Consider the following 19558-nt stretch of genomic DNA (forward strand, 5'->3'; position numbering starts at 1 on the left):
AGAGAGAGAGAGAGAGAGAGAGAGAGAGGCAGAGACATAGGCAGAGGAAGAAGCAGGCTCCATGCACCGGGAGCCCGATGTGGGATTCGATCCCGGGTCTCCAGGATCGCGCCCTGGGCCAAAGGCAGGCGCCAAACCGCTGCGCCACCCAGGGATCCCCATTAACTGATAATTTTTGAAAAGTAAACCAGAGATTATGTATCAGTGAGGTTGCCCACAGACATGCAGGAGGAAGCCGCTGTTCATCTGCAGCAATGGTGCTCCCAACCTTGGGCACACCTCTTCTGTAGCAATGGTGCCCCCCGACCCCAGCCACACCTCATCTGCAGCAATAGTGCCCCCCAACCTTGGGCACACCTCATCTGCAGCAACGGTGCCCCCCGACCTTGGGCACACTTCATCTGCAGCAATGGTGCTCCCGACACCGGCCACACCTCATCTGCAGCCAACGGTGCCCCCGGACCTCGGGCACACCTCAGTGCCACCCTTTGCTGCTACTCTCAGACCCAGCTGGCCCAGACAGCAGGGCTGGGGCAAGAGAGAAGGGAGAGCTGACCTGCAGCACACCCCACCACGGTCTGCCATGGCCTGGTACATGGAAATGGTGCGGCCTGCGATCTATGCTGGGGGTGAGCCAGGAGAAAGGGGCGGGGGCTGTTGTGTATACAGCACAGACTCCTCTAAGCCACTACGGAAACGTGGATGTGGTGCTAACGTAGCAGGGACCACAGAGGGTTTTAGCCAGAGGAGTAGCACATATACACGTGCTTTTTATTAATTCTGGCACCAGGCCAGATCCCATCCCCACCTGTGTATTCACTCTGCATAGGCAGCCTTACTTCATCCTAGCACTAACATTGTCATATCCAACACTTTAATCTGATGCCCGGTACAGAAACTTCTCAAGGCAGCAATGCCCTCCTTGGCCCCAATCCCTGCACTCTGTGTGAGAGGCTGCAGGGAGCCAGCCTGGGAGCAGGACCGGGGGCCCAAAAGCCACCCTGTGCACGAGCAAAGACATCCTCAGAAAATATTTGCATTATTTAAAAATGTAACCTAGAAGAACGAAGAACTCCTCACTGAACTTCACTGCAATTATAATAATAATTCTTGGGGATGCCTGGGTGGCTCAGTCAGTTAAGCATCTGTCTTGGGCTCAGGTCATGATCCCTGGGTCCTGGGATCCAATCCTGAATCGGGCTCCCTGCTCCACGGGGAACTTCTCCCTCTCCCACTCCCCCTGCTGTGCTCTCTTTCCAATACTTTCAAATAAGTAAATAAAATCTTAAAAAAAAAATTCTCAAAGTGATATAATTTAACAAACAGAAAATAAACTCATAACCATAGAAATAAATGCCTCTCTGGCTTTTTCTGATCAATCCTGACCCCACTCTGCAAAGTTATTCCAAGCATTAAAGTTGTATTTTAAATGATTTTTACCTCACAACTACTCCTGTAACTACTATAGTTAAAACTGTACCGTGAGAAACCAGCCATGGCCCTGACTGCCAACGAATATACGCAACAGGGCAGGAGCCACGTCCTCACATGTGCCTGCACCTGCCAGTACTGGTCAGCGGCAAGGTGGCACCACACTTATTTATGGCTTTGCCCGGCAACTGGAATATAAGGTTATGTATGACCATCATCGATACTAGAATCACAGGTAGGAAGTGAGGACGCACAGCAATGCATCAAGAATCAATCAAACTCCCTGCATCCTGGCTTGAGAAAGAAAATACATCATTTACCTCTTAGGTTGGCTCCTCCTGTTCCAACTATAATTTTAAGATATAATACTAACTGTTAATATTTAGAAGGGTGATAACATCCTGACAACAGGACAACAGGAATGGAGTAACACATGAAAACAAGTAAATGTTAAAATACGTAAAGAACTCAGTGAGACACTTCTCTCCTTCAGTGGCAGAAAGGCAGGTGCGTGAGGACAGCACAGCAGGATCTGGCCAGGGGCACAGATGCAGCCGCCACATGGAAGCCACCCTCCCCTGCTGCATGCCGTGTGTCCTGTGGGAGGGCCGACTCCCCCCAGAGCCCCGGATGGGCTTCTACCAGCAGCACAAGGGCAGTTCGGGAGCAAGATGATCTGTGCTGGTACAGACCAACTGAGATCGGCTCAACTGGCTCCATGCCGGCCCTGGGGTGGGCCAGGGAAGGGTCCGTATTTTACACATGGAAAAGACTGGAATCCAGAATCAAAACAGCCGCCGTGTGACTGTGTGACTGAGCAGCGAGCCTGAGTGGAACGAGCATGTCACAGAATGTATTCTGTGCTCTGATCCTGTGGCACATTCTGCTGTTCTCACAGTAGGGACAGGCAGAGAGAAAGGGGAATGACCAGACACGTTTGTTGCAATAGATCTTCATCGTAAGTTATCAAGGTTTCTCTAATTAAACGATGAAAGCTGCCCTGGTGTCTCAGCTCAAGGCCTTACTCAGAATGCACACCCTCCGACCCAGCACACACCCACCTGCAGGCACTGCCCTGAGACCATAGGCCACCGAAAGCCTGAGAATTTCCTCACTACTGAAACCCTGAGCACCCTGCCCTTCAACAAACTCCTGAAACAAAATGCTGAACAGCCATTAAAACATGTTTGCATTGCTAAAATCTTTGATGGGTGGCTCATTCCCTGAAGCATCTGGCTCTGCAGTTCAGGTCAGGTCACAATCTTGGGGTCACAGTGTCAGGCCTACGTGTCCCTCTCCCTCTGCATCTCCCCTCTCCGCCCCACCCTGCTCACGAGTGTGCACACACACTCTCTTTTTCTAAAATGGATAAAACAAAAATCTTAAAAAAGTAAAAATAAATCACTGGCGGGGAAGGTATACACAGTGTAGCAAGAGGGAGTTAATACTACGTGATGTATGCAAGAGCTCATTTCTGTAGAAATGTTAAAACATGTATGTGTGCCCCTGCATATGAAGGTTTGGAAGGATATATACACTAAGAGGTCAATCATAATTCCATTTGGCTAGTGGATTTTTAAATATAGTTTTCTGTCTTATCTGAACTTTCCTGTTCTCTTCTTTTTGCATTTAACATATTACACATATTTTAATCTAAAAAAAAAAAAAACCACATCAATTTTCTCTTATTTTACTTATTTGATAGAGAGCGAGTGAGCACGAGCAGGGGGAGGGTCAAAGGGAGAAGCAGACTCCCTGCTAAGCAGGGAGCCTAATGCAGGGCTCCATCCCAGGACCCCAGGATTAAGACCTGAGCCAAAGGCAGACACTTCACGACTGAGCCACCCACATGTTGCAAACCACTTCAAATTTGAAAAAAAAAAAAAAAAACATTCAGCATATACATACATAGAAAAGAAGAAATTAAAGTGTGCCACAATCCTCCCATGAAGGGAAGGGCAGTGCTCTACCTGAGAAGCAATGTTGAGCGTGACCGTGTCCAGTCCTCCAGAGAGCAAGCCCTGAGTATCGGCCAGAGTCAGCGTGACACTGGCATCTCCTCCCACTCCTGATGAAGACATGACCAGGTTCTGAGCAGATATGGCAGATGGAGACATTGGTGTGGTCGAAGGAAGGCTGCCAGTGGTAGCATTAAGTTCTACAAAAGAGGAAGAACAAGTATATTAATAGCAAAGCTAGGTAAGTCCAACTTTAATTGGATGGGAAGAATGGTTTCTATAAAGGAACTAATCTGTCATAGTCAGCATTTATGTTTACCTAAGCTTTTGAAGTTACATCAAGATAATCATAGAATCTTTCATTCCAATTTTATGGCAAGGCTTCTACAGTTTCTAAATATCTTTATGTGTAAATACACTCTGCTTAAGTATAATATCAAGAAAAAAACAGTAAAAGAGTAAAAATGTGACCCTACAGTCCTAGTCACTACATCTACAGCAGAAGGAAACTGCCAACGATTTCCAGGACACTGTCCCGTCTAGGACCAGAGAGGAACCAAATGGGACCCACTGAGCACCAATCAGCTCCACAGCCTACACTGCACCGTATCTGCTAAGGCCCCCTCACCCTCCTGTCTGCTTATTCGGAAATAAACCTCATTCAACCCTTTAAATACTAACTTATCCTGCCATGACATCCTATTTCTCTTTGGAAAAGACAACAACACATTATAGTATTTTGCCCTGATATCCAATGATAAGAGAAAGGAAGCTATCTGGGACAGAGTCAGGCAAAGAAAGGCCTTTTCTTCTACAAAACAGAAACTCATGCAGCCAGTGAGATGGGCTGAGCACGGGATTCTCAAAGTCCTGTGGCAGGCACCAACAGAAAACAGGTTTTTGAGGTTTTACTTGTAAGCATAACACACATGCACATGCGTGTACACACACACACACGCATACACTTCTCACCATCTATCCTTCCATTCATCTAACAAACGTGACTTATCACCCACTGTGTCAGCCGCTGGGCTGGGTGCTACAGACCCCAAGATGGTTAACCAAAGTAAAAGGTGAAAACTCTATTTCCTAATTAGGTTTAAAAACAAAACAAAAAGAGACTCCCGTGGATACTCTGCGGTGACTCAGGCCACATTAGCCCAGAGCCTCTGCACGGAGTCAGGGGCCAACAGGGAAACTAGGTTACTTACTTGTAACTGGAGTCCTCCAAATACAATGCCTCCATAGATCCACACTCTTGGAGTCCCACACTGTGCTGCACAGACCTGGAACCTTCAAAAGCAGTATAACCATTAGGAGGCTAGGAGTCTCTGCTCTGTAGCAGCCACCGGGGCTCCATAGACCACCTCGTCAGACCCCTCCCACCTTGCTGAGCCTCTGCGCAGAGTGGACTGCTAGGACTGCTAGGACCGGAGGAGTGTGGATTTGTGGAGGGTGTATGTTCTAAGCACTCCAGTTACCAGTACATGGTCAGCCTCGGGTTCTCCTGACGCCACCTCCACACGCCCTGACTCACTCTTGCAGACTAGCATGCAGGGACAGTTTTAACATGAGCAGATGAAGATTAAAAAGAAGAATCCTGAGAATGATGAACAGCTACGTGGATGGATGTTCAATCACCAACACTAGGGAAATCAGGGAGGGGCCAGTCAAAGGGCCCAGTGGAGAGAAGTACCTGCTGAAAGGCTCACCAGAATTATCCCTACAAGGAGAAAAACCAAGCGCTAACAGGGTTGAGTGCTACTCAGATGGCCAGGACCTCAAACCTCCCCCAAACTCCTGAGATAAAGGGATGAGGCCTCTTCTCTGCTCCCCACCAGATCATCCGACTCCCTGATGATCATCAATGCAGCAGGGGGTCAGGACTATATAGCACAAGAAATCCGAAGAGAAAACAGAAGCCTGCATACTCCTGACACAAAGGTCAGTGGGAACGCTAACCTCAGCCCATGCTGGGTTCACACCTCGATGCCAACAGTGTATGAATCAATGTTCCACCATGCTCCCCATTCAAGACATTTGCCACCAAGAGGATGACAGCAGTTCAAGTAGAGCTTCTATCCTCAAATAGTCCCAAAACAGGTGATGGAAAGAACAAAGTTTTCTTAAGCATGCAACTGAATAACTAATTAAAAGCTATAATTCCATTTGTTCAAGATATGATTCTTAATTATAGAAAAATATTTACTTAAAGCTCTAGAAACCACAGTTTTAATTCAAACTAAATACTCTCAACCTGGAAATTAAGGCTGAATACTTGAGCACAGACTATAAAATTCTTACTTTCCGTCCTCATTTACTGGCTCTGAACCTATGAGTCCTCCAGAGGCCACATCAGAGAAATCTAAGTCCTACTTTGGTTTATGCTTCTAACTCAAAATAAGTCATCTCTTATTAAGTCTTCTTATTATTACTCATCTTAAGGATGAGTAAATCCCTTATGGTCATCAAACTCAGCACTAAATATTTGTTGGGAAAAGTTTTCACAGCTTCTGAGAAAACTTAATAGGATAATTTTGGAAAGTTTCATAAACAGTTTGAAGGATGTGAGATCAGTTTTTCCTTAGGATAAAGGTAGGGGAGGAGGCCTCAGGAACAGAGAGAAACATTGCCTGGGCATTCATCCCCAAGGAGAAAGTGAGGAGAATGTCCTCCTTCATTATAAAATGTACCCCCACGTGGGAAATGTTAACATCTCTGAGCTGCTGGGAAGTAAGTAACTGATGATAGTTAAATCTAGAAGAAACAAAGGGTAAAATAACCTTACATAGGAAGAAAATAAAGAATTGTGGGTTGTTGTTTTTTTTTTCACTGAAAACATAACTTATTCATCAAAATTCTATTAACAAATGGACAAAGGTAAGAACAAAAAGATAATACCAAAGATAACACCAATTTGAGATAAATTCCTTAAAAGCTGTGCTAAATTGTCAAGCCTCTGTTAGTGACTCCTTCTGCCACTGAAGAGCACTCACATCACATCTGACCAGGTCCTGAGAAGCCACATGTGTCCGATCTTGTGGTGGATGCTATCAGAGTCAGACTGGGGGTGGCCTTACCCCGTGTCCGACAGTGGAACACACACTCATGCTTCTCTCCTGCACGTGGAAATCTGCGGTACTTCCATTTACTTCTAAACCTAAAAGGTAACACCCGAGTTTTCAGGGCTTCCGTGGAGATGCAAAGGGCCAAGAGCGGTCACAGAGGCTGATACACCTCAACCACATCTGGAGACAGCTCCAGATGACAGCAGCCACGTGCACCTTCGTTGTGCTCTGATCTCAAGCGCCACTTTATGCGACTTTATGTGGCACCTGAGAACACTGGGAGTTTTTATTTTATTGTGTTTCTAAGAAAAGGCACGTGTAATCAATTGCAAGTTCAGTTCAGTTTCGATTTTTATGTGGAGTGGCTTGAAGCCAGGCCTGGGAGTGACTCTGACGCCCAGGAAAACGCTGCCTTTTTAAGATGCAACCTCTTGGCCAATGTTATATCCATGGGGTCAGCTCCGTCATTATAACTAGTACCAATGGAACACACAAACCTTGACAATTATCTGCCTCCTATCCATGACTGAGTAGTGCAACATATGAAGACTCTGTTCCCATATCCAGATTAATTCAAAGATGCCAAAGGTACCTGAGGACACAATACCACTGACCTGCTCACAGAACATTAACCATGTATATATAATACCTGATATTATGTCATTAAACATTTTTAATTATGAACTCAACTTCTATTTCATTAAATTCTTTAGAAAAAAATGTTAAATAAAAAAAATGTTAAATAAAGCACCAAGTTACACTAAAGGGAAGACATATTTGGTTGTCTCTAAGACAGTAAGTCTAAAGGAGAGAAAAAAATTAAATCAGGAAAAATGGGAACATGTGTTGTTCTTAAGAAACATCAGTGCATCATACAGAGCAGCCTTTTCTTTTTTTAAATATTTATTCATAAGGCACAGAGAGAGAGGCAGAGACACAGGCAGAGGGAGAAGCAGGCTCCCTGTGGGGTGCCCAATGTGTCTCTATCCCAGGACCCCAGGATCATACCCTGAGCCACCCAGGTGTCCCACAGAGCAGCCTGACACAAGCGCCGCGATGTGCAGACTCCCCAGCAACACGAAACTCCATCACTAGGTGTGGAGGTGAGCCACCTTGCGTCCAACCAACAAGAGGATGGCAGTGTAAAGCCCTCAGGGTGCCCATGTCCTCATTTCATCCACTTCTCCATCCCCATCACAACTCCCACTTTAAATGACACCGTCTGCTGCACCAGCAAACATCCAGGATCACCAAAATAGCACAAAAACCACTCCTTTTAAATTAAAACACCTAAACCCTACAAGTCTTTCCATCCATCTGCCAAGGACGCAGTAAAGAGGTCAAGCAGAGCTTTCAGGGAGACGCAGGATCCCACCACTGACAGCCAGTGCACTCCCCAGGGAAGCAGCCAGGGAGAGCGTGAACTGCTAACCTTCCAGAACAGAGCCCACACCAGAGCACGACAACCACTCATGCCGGCCCACAAAAACACAGAGAGCAGAGACACAATCGAAACATCATGGGCCAGAAATCCAGAGTTTGGATCTGCCAATACGGGATTCAAAGTCTTTAACCACTCAGGCACCAGTGTGTGCTTTTGTGGACAAGAGGGGGGGACAAAAGTTCCTCTTATGTGCTGAATGGCCCATGGCCCCTGGGGATGTCCCATTGAGCCTTACCACATGCCACCCTGCCTGGCTCATGGGTTCCTGTTCAGCACTGCCCTACCTCTCCAGGTACACGCCCCACACTCCCAGAGCCCCACTTTCACAGAAGCCATCCCCTCCAGGTCACATCCCCCCTAGGACCTATGATCTGCTCTCCTTATTCTTCATTACGGCCATACTTCACAATGTTTTCCAGATTCCTCAGTAATGTCTGTGCTCCATTAGTTCCTAGAAGCCAGATGCGAAGGGACTATGTGTGCCCTGTTCAGGATCATTTCCCAGATTTAGTACAGTTCTTCCCACTGGTACACTTACAGTCTTTTACTGAAGAAATGAATTACTGCGTAAGAAAGCATTTCAAATAAGCATGAAAAAAATAGCCTACCTGTAGCTACAAATGTATCTGAAAATTAAATTTTTTTCTCAGAAACTAGTATATAGAGTTGGAAAATAAGAGGACTATGAAATTAACAAAATATGAGATAAGGAAAACGAGACAGGCATGTCATGGTAAACTGCTAACGAGTCCTTGTGAGTCTGTAACTTATTTTACTGGAGCTCATTTACTTTTATTTGTCAAAGTGTACACTTCAAAACCTCACAGAGATGCCTTCTCGCGCCGGGCACGAAGTGAGAAGCTGGCAGCTCCCCACATGGAAGGCAGGGGCAGCCTCAATACGGAGTCCTCACAACGTTCACACACAACAACACACATACCTGTGTACCTGCATACAGTTATTCGCTCATGTTCCTCAGTAAGAAGAGCTACCAACTGGCTGACTAGTCTACAGAATCTGTACTCAGAGATCAGCACGGGTCACCGATGACAGACATGCAGCTGGCACACTGGCCACAAGAGCGAACGGCTGCCTTCCTGGCACTGACGGTGTGCCCTGAGAAGGCCTCTGGAGGCCGAGGCGCTGGCTGCCTACCTGAGGAGTTTAGCGTTGCACCCTGTGAGAGCAGCTGGTCACTGCTGATGGTCAGGGTGGCACCTGCAGACTGAGTGGCAGCGGGGGCTGACAAGCGTATACTCCCATTCACTTCACTACTTCCATGAGCATTGTGCTGAATAAGATCTTGACCTAAATGGAAATTCATATTGTGATATCAGAAAGTAACACGTTCATTCATATCCTGGCAAGCAGGTTAAACATTTAACAACATCCCATTAAAATGAAAGCCCTTTCATTTATGATAATATTTACAGAAAAGAATGAAAAGACCATAAGATACATTGTCCCTCAGTGACAGTATTTGTTCACACTCTCTAAGCCATAAAGCATTTTAAGTACTTCTAAAGAGTTCTATTTTAATTCAATATTTAAGCACTCAAAGCTACGCACTTTGTTGAATAAAACTTCAACTGAGTTGCAAAGCTTCCCAACGCAGTGGACCCACCAGGGGTGGTAAACATGTATAGTGGATGAAAGAGGCTTCATGAGTGGATCCCAGAACCTCCCTTAATGCAGTCAGGCCACCACAGGGGCTCAGGGAAACGGTGAGGCTGGGGCTCTCCCGGGTGAGGGCTCCCCGCACCACAGCCTTTGGGGCTCGCTTGCCCACTGGAGGGGACCAGCCCTGGGCTCTCTACACCTGTGCATGCCAGCTGCCACAGCTAGAGGACCACACACTGTGACCAAACTGTACGGAAACAAGCAAGAACTTGAGACCTGGAAAATGTGCTGACACGTCAGCGAAACCCAACCTGAACGCTTTGGGAAGCCTGGACACAGGCAAGCTAGTTTAAAAACATCTGCTGTCGAGTGAGGCATAAAGCAAGGCAACTAGAAAAGCATTGACAGACAGAAGGACACCATACTCCGCTCCATCACCATTGGCATCCTCACGTCACTCTAAAGACACAGAAACAGGAAAGCAGCTGTGCGTGGTGGGCCTGGGCACAGGCACACTGAGAACTGCAGTACTTTTATCAGCACGGCAGAGCCATCCTCGAAAGGCCTGTGGATGAAAGTTCAGAGTACATGGGTATCACTTTTGTCTCCCTGCTGACACATCAGGTACGTGGGCATCAGTAGAGAGGTACTAGAGAATTTGGGGAGCTTCAGCACAATCCTTGCCTTTTACTCAAGGTTTAATAATTTCTTTTTCAATGACTTCTAAACTGCCAAAAGTCCACAAAACTTCACTGAAGCAATAACTGTTTTCTAGCAGGGACGGCATTTATAATTATACATGCTAATGGAAAAACAGACTTGCTAAAGAATAACTAAAAATCCCACCATGTCCCAGTCATGAGGGCAAGGCACACCTGTAAAATGTGTTGCGGGCTGACCTAGATCAGGACGTGCTGCGAGAATCAATGACCCAGGAGGACCACCCGATCATGAATGTGACAGCCCCAAAACAGGGATGCCGTAACTTGGTGGCCGACACAACAGGGTTAGTTTGCCAGGTTCAAGTAACTTACACTCCCAGAGGGTATTTTCTACCCATTTATAGACTTCTCGGTGCCCCTCAGCACATTTCACATTGCTCTACACAATCTGTGCAGAAGTCTGAGAAGGAGGGAAGGCATCCAGAATGTCCTCGTACACAGGTTATCCCAGTCACACATCTCCAGTTTAAGGGAGCAGGAAAGTGGACAAAGAAGCTACAGCTTCCTGCTCTTCACCAACCAAATCATGACCACACAAGATTCACATGGAAATGACACGAGTAACTCTCATTTCTAATTTCTGGTATTAGATTTGAACTGTGACACTATATCATTAAACTTAAGTTTCCCACATATATTATAAACGCTTATTGAGCACTGGCTTTATGTAAAACTCAGTGTTGAAAAAAAATATATATATATATACCCATACACATGAACAAGATCTACTCAAATTGCAGGGAAAAGGAGGTTTAAAATATGAAGTGACTAACCTGAAATGGTCAAGGTAATTTCCTGGGGAGAGCCCGAGGACGACGCAGCCGTGGGTCCAGCAGCCTGAGCCAACACCTGGCTCAGGCTCGAGTTGTTAATGGTCAGGGTGATCTCGTGGGGGCCACTGGAGGTGGACACCAGGCCTTGCGATGTCATCACCTGAGAGAGGTCTTGTGTTCCTGGTCATCATTACAAAACAAAACAAACCTGGGCTTAAAAAAATAGTAACTTTTCCTTTTTTATATTAAAAATATTTAATATTTAATGAAATTATTATTTCAAAAGAAGATTCTAAATAAAACATCAGTTATCTCTGATTCCCTCATCCAGAAAGACAAGAGAGTCTTACAAAGAAATCGGCAGCCAACAGGACCACAGGAGCTGCATGTGGGCAGCCATCTGTGTGCATACGGTGAATAAGCATCACTTCTCAGTGGGAAAGCTTATATATGCTTAGGACATTTATTTGTTTGGTGAGCTTTCCAAAGACAAAAGCAGCACCACAGTGTCCTAAGTGCAAACATGTATCTGTCCACAAACAGCTGGGCCTCCCTCCTGCTGGGCCAGCAATGGGTGCCAAGGGCTCTCACTTACCACTGCTGCTGGTGGTCATCACTGGGTCCTGCTCGGACAGCGGGCCAATGGTCAGACTGGCAGAGGTCACTGTGGGCTGTAAGGACAGGCCGGGGATGGGCTGAATGACAACACTGGCTGGGACCGTGCTGTCCTGTGTCTGGAGAGAGCTGTTCTGTGAGGCCAAGCCGGGCTCCCCTGGCAGTGGCTGCGTAAGCAAGTTGCCCTGTTGTAATGTCTGCTGCAAAATACTTGGATCAATCTGAAAGGCAACAGAGATACTTGTCACAGAAAGTTCATGCTTCGGTACAACTCTGATCACATACAAGCCTGGGACACACAGCACTGTCGTACCTGTAATGTGATGTTATTAATGCTGGAGGCATCGATTCCAGAGATCTGAACATTTGGGCCAACTAAGTTAGCGGCCAGCTGTAATTGTATGCCCTCCAGTGTGGTCAGGCTCCCGTCCGTCAGAGACACCGTCCAGTCACCACCAGCTGCAGAGACAACGTGGAGGGTTGTATATTGGAAAAACTCCAACAGGAAAAATCCTCATTCTCCTACAGGGCTTGTTATATACCCGTTTGATACATGCATCCATGTGACCTAGTTATCAAACACTAATGCTTACCTCATACTGCACAGTACCTTATCTAACTCAACACAAAACAAATGCTCTGAAATATATTAATAACATTATCCAATTTAAACACATCCACAAACTCGGCTCCAAGAGAGGATACTGATGAGCCCCAACTAATAATCATGATTTTTCGGGCTTTAATTACTCGACTGGTCACATAAACAGAAAGAAAGCCACACGAGAAGTCTGACAGCCAGTAAGAGTCACTCTGTGTAAGTACACAATACACATAAATGGCTAAAATATAATACTTTTCAATCAGTAGGACCAAGAGCAGGAGAGAATGCCCCTGTGTCCACACACATGTTAATGAAGGGTTATAAATAACATACCTCACTATTAAGTCTGTGAGGATGCAGAGGAAAAGCATGTGCAAACCAGTGAGAGAGAGCTGACACAACTGTCAAAGTGTTCTGAAGTAGATGTCGTGAAAGAAGGAACAGGGAACACAAGGGTAACTCATCTGAAAGGTGAGATTATACCTTTCCACTGTCCTCTCTGGAGACCTTCCAAGGAAAGGCTCCACACCCTGCATGCCCCTCCCCGTCTCACCTGACACAGAGGCAGGAAGAAGCGCCTGGCCCACCAGCCCCTGGGGAAGCACGTTCTGATCGAACTGTCCTGTTAGGACAGAGTTGTTCATGATGAACACGTTCGGGTCGGTGGAGGCAGGGCTGAGCAGGTTCACGGGCTGCAGGCCTTCCGATGAGCTTCGCGTCACTGGCTTCCGGGCTTTCTTGGGGTCGGGCTTGTAATGGAACTGCATGTGGGTCTTCCTCCGCCCTGACGTACGGAAACGTAGCTCACAGTGGGGACACTTGAAAGGCTTTGCTCCTGTGTGCAGACGCATGTGTACTTTCAGGCTGCCCTTCGTCGAGAAGGCGTTGCTGCACACGTGACAGCTGAAGAGCTTCTGACCTGCAGAAAATCCAGCCGGGGTCAGCGGGGCATGTCCATGTGCAGCCAGCAGATGCAGGCGGGGGTGCGCGGACCCTGGGGGCCACAGGCTTGCCAAGAGCCCCGCACTCGCACAGGACGCCCACGAGGGAGGAGGGCTGCTGCAGAGACTCCCAAGTGTGTGGGGGGGCTCCAAAGTGAGTCCAGCGCTGTCACAGCACCTGAGCACTGCTGCCCACCCTGAACCTGAAGCCAGCAGAAGGGTCCCCGAGCAGTTCAGCTCTGTGGCGCTGTCACCCGCACCTCTATGCACAAGGGACACACGCATGTCTTGGCACCTCTCTATCTTCTGCACAGGGGCACCCAGCATGCTGCGCAGGGGGACAGCACCCTACAGAATGAGCTCTGGGCTCCAGAGCCACCAGTGTAGGTCACACACTCACCCCTGGTACTCCAGCTCTTTTCTGGTGTTCAGGCCGTGATGAAGGCCATGGAGGTGAACTGCGTGCCCTGTCACCTGCCTACTCTGCCCTGGAGAGGCCCTGGGAGGACAAAGGCCTCTGGTTTTCTGTTTTCTTCTATGGCTCCCAAAAAACAATACTGACTTTTATTCCCCAAGGTGGGCACGCCAGGACTCACCCCAGACCAGGGAGGCCAGCTCTCCCAACCTGCTCAGGGGCCACACAGGTCACCCAAGGAGCCCAGAGAGGAGGAGGCAGCCTGAAAGCTGTTTCCCTCACAGAGACTTTTCTTTCTATTCCTCTGCATGGGAACCAATCCTGCATCCCGGCACGTGTGAGTCATCATGAACACCACTGGCACCAGACCTGGGACACAGAACAGACCCCTCCTGGTCTTCGGCAGCTCACAGTAATCACCCAAGAGGGACCAATACACAGTGCGTAACAAAGCGACAGGAGACACTCCCCACAGAAGACACATCAACTCACATATCCATTTAATTCCAATTGTTAACCTAACAAAAAAATCATAGGCCTTTACATAAATGTGTAAAACTTCCTTTGTATGTTTTTGGTCAGTTCTGCTGGTAACCAAAAATTAAGAACATAAATCAGTTCAAGGACCATAATCCTCTACCATTTCCTGATGTTTGCTACGTGCGTCTTTCTATGCAATACCTGGAGGCTCAGAGAAGTGGCTCAAAGTGGAGACAGACCTCCATCCCGGCAGAGGTGCAGAGCCTACCCCTGCCCCCTTCCCACTGGGACAGCCTGTGCACACCAAGAAGCAAAGCCTCAATACATGTTCATGAGGACAATTCACCTTCAGTTCCACAAATGAGATGAAGAAAAAAATGGCCACTTAAACTGTACATTGTTTTTCCTTTATGACCTTTCTTCCCCACATAAAAAAGAATTATTACCCGATAACTGCAATCAGATTTGCTCAATCATCAGATCTTGTAAAATCTCAACAAACCAAATCTCTTTGGCCTAAATGAGACTAAGAAGCAATTTTCTTAACAGAAGTGTTCAAGTCTGAATAAGAATAGAAGACAAGCTATAACCTGGCATTGAGACCCAGCTCCATTTCCAGTGTTAACTGGATCGTATTCCCCAGGTCAGGAATCAAAAATCCTTCTACACCCACTTCTTCATGATTCATGATTTTTAAGCTTTCTATGATTTTGAAAGTATCTCTGTGGGCAAGATACACAGGAACAAATATAAAGCCATTGTAAGGCCCGTATATAGGATGCAGGTGCTCACCCTTACCTGTGTGCGTCTTCACATGGCAGTCTAGGGTGGACTTAACAGTAAAGCTCTTCCCGCATTCATCACATTTGTATGGCTTTTCTCCAGTGTGGATCCGAACATGCCTAGCCAGAAAGCATTTGCGATTACAAAGCATTTGCAATTAAGTGTTTTTCATTTTAATTTTACATACATTTACAAACAACCTCATAACTACCCTTATAAATGAAAATTATGTATTAGTACAGGCTGAGTAAATTTGGCCAAATAAAACCATTTTTAATCTTCACTCTACACAAAAACACCACAAACAAATCCAGAAGAAAGCAAAAAAAAAAAAAAAAATCTGCAAGGCCAATGAAAACAGTGCTTCCTTTAAAACCTGAGTGCTGGTCAACCTCAAGATGATGAGAACAGTAGTCTCATCAGTGGAAGAACGGGCAACGCAAGACTCAGAGAAGAAACATGCACGGATAAAAGCTCCAAGAAGGGTTTCATCCAGGCTCAACATTTAAAAAAGAGCGATTTAAAATGGTAAGATATCATTTCCCCCATCAGTCTGATGAGGGCCTGGGCAGGGGGCAGTCTGGGATCACTCAGACACAGACTGTCTGGAGGCCAGCTGGTAGCATCTGTCAGCATTGGCCCGACACTCACGCAGGTGCACACTCAACGCAGTACTACTCCTATAGTACTTGTTTAACACTCCTGTAGTGTTTGTGAAGTACTCATGTAGTGCACATTTGGTACTCCTGCAGTGCTCACGTAGTGCTTGTGTAGTACTTATGAAATACTCATGTAGTACTCATGTAGTGCTCACTCCTGTAGTGCTTGTGAAGTACTTGTGTATGCTCATGTAATACTTATGGAATACTCCTGAGTACTCATGAAGTACTCATGTAGTTCTTATGAAGTACTCATGTAGTGCTCATGAAATACACATGCAGTGCTTGTGTAGTGCTCATGAAGTCTGCATGTAGTGCTCATGTAGGACTCCCGTAGTGCTCATGAAATACTTGTGTAGTGCTTGTGACATACTCGTGTACTACTGGTGTAGTCATCAAACATGGAAAGCTACATGCTCATACAGGGGTTTACTGGATACACTTTGCTGTCCCTCCACCATAGAACATGATGTCACCATTAACAAGAAAGTAATAAGTGTGCAGGTACTAACAAAGATGTCTCAGACCCAATATGTAAAAATGACAAAAAATAAAATTGCAGAACTTAATGTTAACATACATGTGGACATTTCTGGAAAAAAGTTCCCAAGAAACCATTGCTGGCTATCTCTGGGGAGCAGGAAGGACTGTGTCCACTTGAAGGCCCCTTTGGTTTTGTTCTGCTTTGGTTTTGTTCTGCTTCCCTGTCATCTCTGCCTGGCACCTTCCCATGATGTTTAAATGCAGGACTGAACAAGATCAATCAGCTGTGAGCTGTCCCACACTTATGGCCGAGCCCCCTCCATGTGGTGAAGCAGACGTGTTTCTACGTGCTGATGACCACGCAGTTCCTTGCCTCTGCCTTGTGTCCTGGCGGACATCCCCTGGGTGCCATCCCCAGGCCCGCAGCCTTGCAAGGGTCTGCAGCAGAGCGTTCACTCATGCTGCGCGGCTTCCACCAGCTCCACAGCCCTGGTCCCGTTGCAGTTCTCGTCTGGGATCCCCAGCAGCCCCCACGCTGATCCGGCTCCTCCCAACAGCCGCCCTGGGTGCTCCCCTCCCGGCTCCCCTCCTGCCAGGCTGCACCCAACTGCATCACAGCGCCTGGCCCTCTCCTTGCTGTACACTCTGCTGTGTTAACTCCCCGGCCTGGATCACATCCCCTGACCTCTGGGGCGTGCCCAGAAGGGATGCTGCCAGCTCCCTGTGGGCTCACTCTAATCCCGCTCACCCACCTCACTCTCACCACCCCCATCACTAGTGTTCTTCCCTTCCCACAAAGGAAGACATGTGCAGGCTGGCCATCACCTTCCACTCTCACTGGACAGGAACCACTGTGCCACCCACCTCTCCCACCCACTCTGCAGTCAGGAGGGAGGCTCTGGGAGTCGGGAGGAGTCAGACAGCATCCCTGCTCCATCACCCTCCTTGAAATCCTAACTGCCCTTCCCTGCGTTATGCTGCCCTACACCTTCCACCTATTAGCTCTCTCCTCGAGCAAAACCCAAGTATCCTATGTTGTGCCACAGAACATTCTACCTCCACGTCGTTTCCCCGGGCTGTGCCTCCCCATGGCCCTCAGGGTCCTGAATCTATTCCTCACCATCCCGCTGCACCTGACCTCACGCCAGGCGCTGCTATCGGGTTGACTGGGCTCAATCACGTGCTGTCCCATGACACCATCACTGTCTACCCCGCCAGGTGCTCCCTATGTAGACAGCACTCCTGGGGGTAGCAGGTCCTTGATGCACTCTGCAAACCTGGCACCATGTCATCCTCAATAATTTTTTTTTTTTTTTTTACCTCCAGTGGCTGGCCCCCCTTAGCCTCAGGAGATACATTATGACACTCCCAGGGGATGCCTGGATGCATGGATGTACCGCACCCTATGGATACTGTTTTTTTCTGCACATACATAATATTACCATAGGGTTTAATTTCTAAAATAGGTGCAGCAAGAGATTAACGATGACTGACAATAAAGTAGAACAATTATAACAACACTTGGTAATAAATGACACATGAACACACACTAGGCTACCACGGCCTTGTCACAAAGATCAGGAAGCGGGTCGCTCACCCAGGGATCATGGTGACCACAGGGATCTAACAAACCACAGGGGGAGGGGTGCTGTAGACCACAGTCGTGCAGACATGTGCATCTACAGAACACATGGGTCCTAACCAACATTCCAGATGAGCCTGACCAGAAGCCCCAGAATTTACAGTAGCTTACAACCACCACACCAGGAACAAATCAGCCTCTTGGGAGGCACCAGCTCCCACAGCGGACCTCCCTGGCCATGGCAAAAGGACCGAGGCGCATGCACATGCTTCTTGCAAACCCCAGAATGGCGCTGGCCGGCCTCACCTCACCAGATCACTGGGCTTCTTGAAGCTCTTGGGGCAGTAGGAGCAGCAGTTGGCATACTTGGGCTCGGCCTCCAGCTCTGCCTGCCTGTCCTTCATCTCACTGATGCGGTCCTTCTCCGCTGCCGACTGCACTAGGACCTGCTCGGACACAGTGGCGCTCTCCTGCGGCCGAATCTTGGCCAACTGTGCTGTCTCCTCCTCGGTAAAAGTGATGACCTCAGGACGAGCTTTTCGGGAGGCGCTCCTTTCAGAATTCTCCTCCTCTTCCTCCATACACACATCTAAACAAAACACAGGAAAAGGATTCAAGCCTAAGAAAAAATTAAGTTTTCACAAAACAAGTAAATTGAAACGAAACAAGTCTGTAGAGTTTAAAATGAATGACTCATGAAGCTCTATTTGGGCCCCTGGGGTTTCCTGCCCTCCGCCAGTGGAAACAAGCGGGGTCCCCGGGGCAGCAGCACCGTGGCCACCTTGTCACAAAAGCACCTGCCTGAGGACCAGCCCGGTGGAGAGATCTGAAATCGCCCGTGTCCACATGTCACCAGCATTCATCAACAAACTCACTGATGTGGGCGAAAATGGAATTATCCTCAGATAAAGAAAATCAGCAGCCCAAAACAGAAGACCAAAGTGATAAATGAGCAAAAAGGCCCTAACGAGTTACCAAAAAAAAAAAAACAAACAAACAAAAAAAAAAACCCTCAAATAAATATGTGTAGGTAACCTCTCGGGAAGAAGGGAGGATGTATGTGCAGGGATAGAAAACCAGAAAACCAGAAGAGGGTCTAACAAACCTGAGGAGGAAGAGAGGCTGCCTGGGAGCAGAGGTCAGAGGCACAGGTGACAAGGAAACAGAAGAATAAACCTCAAGATAAACAGCAGCCAGAGGGACAGGGGCCAGTGCCCCATGAGTGCCAGGAGCCACCTGGATGTCTCTGCTGGGGGAGAGGGACAATGACAGGAGGGAGAGAGCCACAGAAGGAGTGGGAAGGAGACAATAAACCCTGGGCAAACCGGGGGGACAGCGGGGTCTGGACGGCGCCACCAGCATGGGTAACATTCAAAGCCCCAAGAGCACCATCAACATGGGGAAGCCGAGGGAGGCCAAGGGCAGTGGAGTGGAGTACGGCACACAGGGGACACTCACGGGGCCATGTTGCCCCTGTCCACACACACAGGAGACACTCATGGGGCCACACAGGCCCTGTCCTCACACACATGCCAAGGTAAAGCCCACAGTGTGAGAGTAGTGCAGTGGCTTCCGCTCCTCGGTGATCCCAGAGGGCAAATACCAGGACACGCCAAGGTGGCATCAATATATATGTAGCAGAGATGAGGCTGCCATAGGAGCCCCAGCCAATCCTCATGGCAGAGCCACCAGGACATAAGGTGCTGATGATGATGGGGAACGGCTCAGCAGAGTATAGGACGCCGCATCGGCTCGTTCATCACCGCACTCCACCTTGAGGGGTTCCAGAAATAGTATGTGGTGCCCTAGGTTTCATAACTCTCTGCAAGCAGAGAAGTTATTTCTTCTTGTCCTCCATTCATCACAGGACAATGGTGGAAATAAAGGCTTTACAAGGAATGACAAGATTGAGAAGTTGGTGCCACATGAGGAAGTACCAGAGGTGAGAAACATGGACATTCAAAATTACCTACTGAGGAG

At 47.7% G+C, this 19558-nt stretch overlaps 1 protein-coding gene across 7 annotated transcripts in view; it reads right to left on the reverse strand.

Moving 5' to 3' along the window:
* ZNF236 (zinc finger protein 236) overlaps positions 1–19558 on the reverse strand; it is a 104113-nt gene that overhangs the window by 13962 nt on the left and 70593 nt on the right. For 6 of the 7 annotated variants that reach the window (XM_072819412.1, XM_072819433.1, XM_072819443.1 and 3 more), the window contains 8 exons: positions 17885–18167; positions 14870–14973; positions 12789–13154; positions 11945–12090; positions 11612–11852; positions 11017–11196; positions 9057–9209; positions 3402–3589 (listed from right to left, as the gene is read on the reverse strand). In XM_072819412.1, coding sequence (XP_072675513.1) covers positions 3402–3589; positions 9057–9209; positions 11017–11196; positions 11612–11852; positions 11945–12090; positions 12789–13154; positions 14870–14973; positions 17885–18167 — 1661 coding nt within the window. Of the gene's footprint in view, positions 1–3401; positions 3590–4600; positions 4683–9056; positions 9210–11016; positions 11197–11611; positions 11853–11944; positions 12091–12788; positions 13155–14869; positions 14974–17884; positions 18168–19558 lie in introns of those variants that run through there. The other variant, XM_072819445.1, reaches the window with a different exon arrangement.

Source organism: Canis lupus, chromosome 1 (genome assembly GCF_048164855.1).
Source record: "Canis lupus baileyi chromosome 1, mCanLup2.hap1, whole genome shotgun sequence".
NCBI lineage: Eukaryota > Metazoa > Chordata > Mammalia > Carnivora > Canidae > Canis > Canis lupus.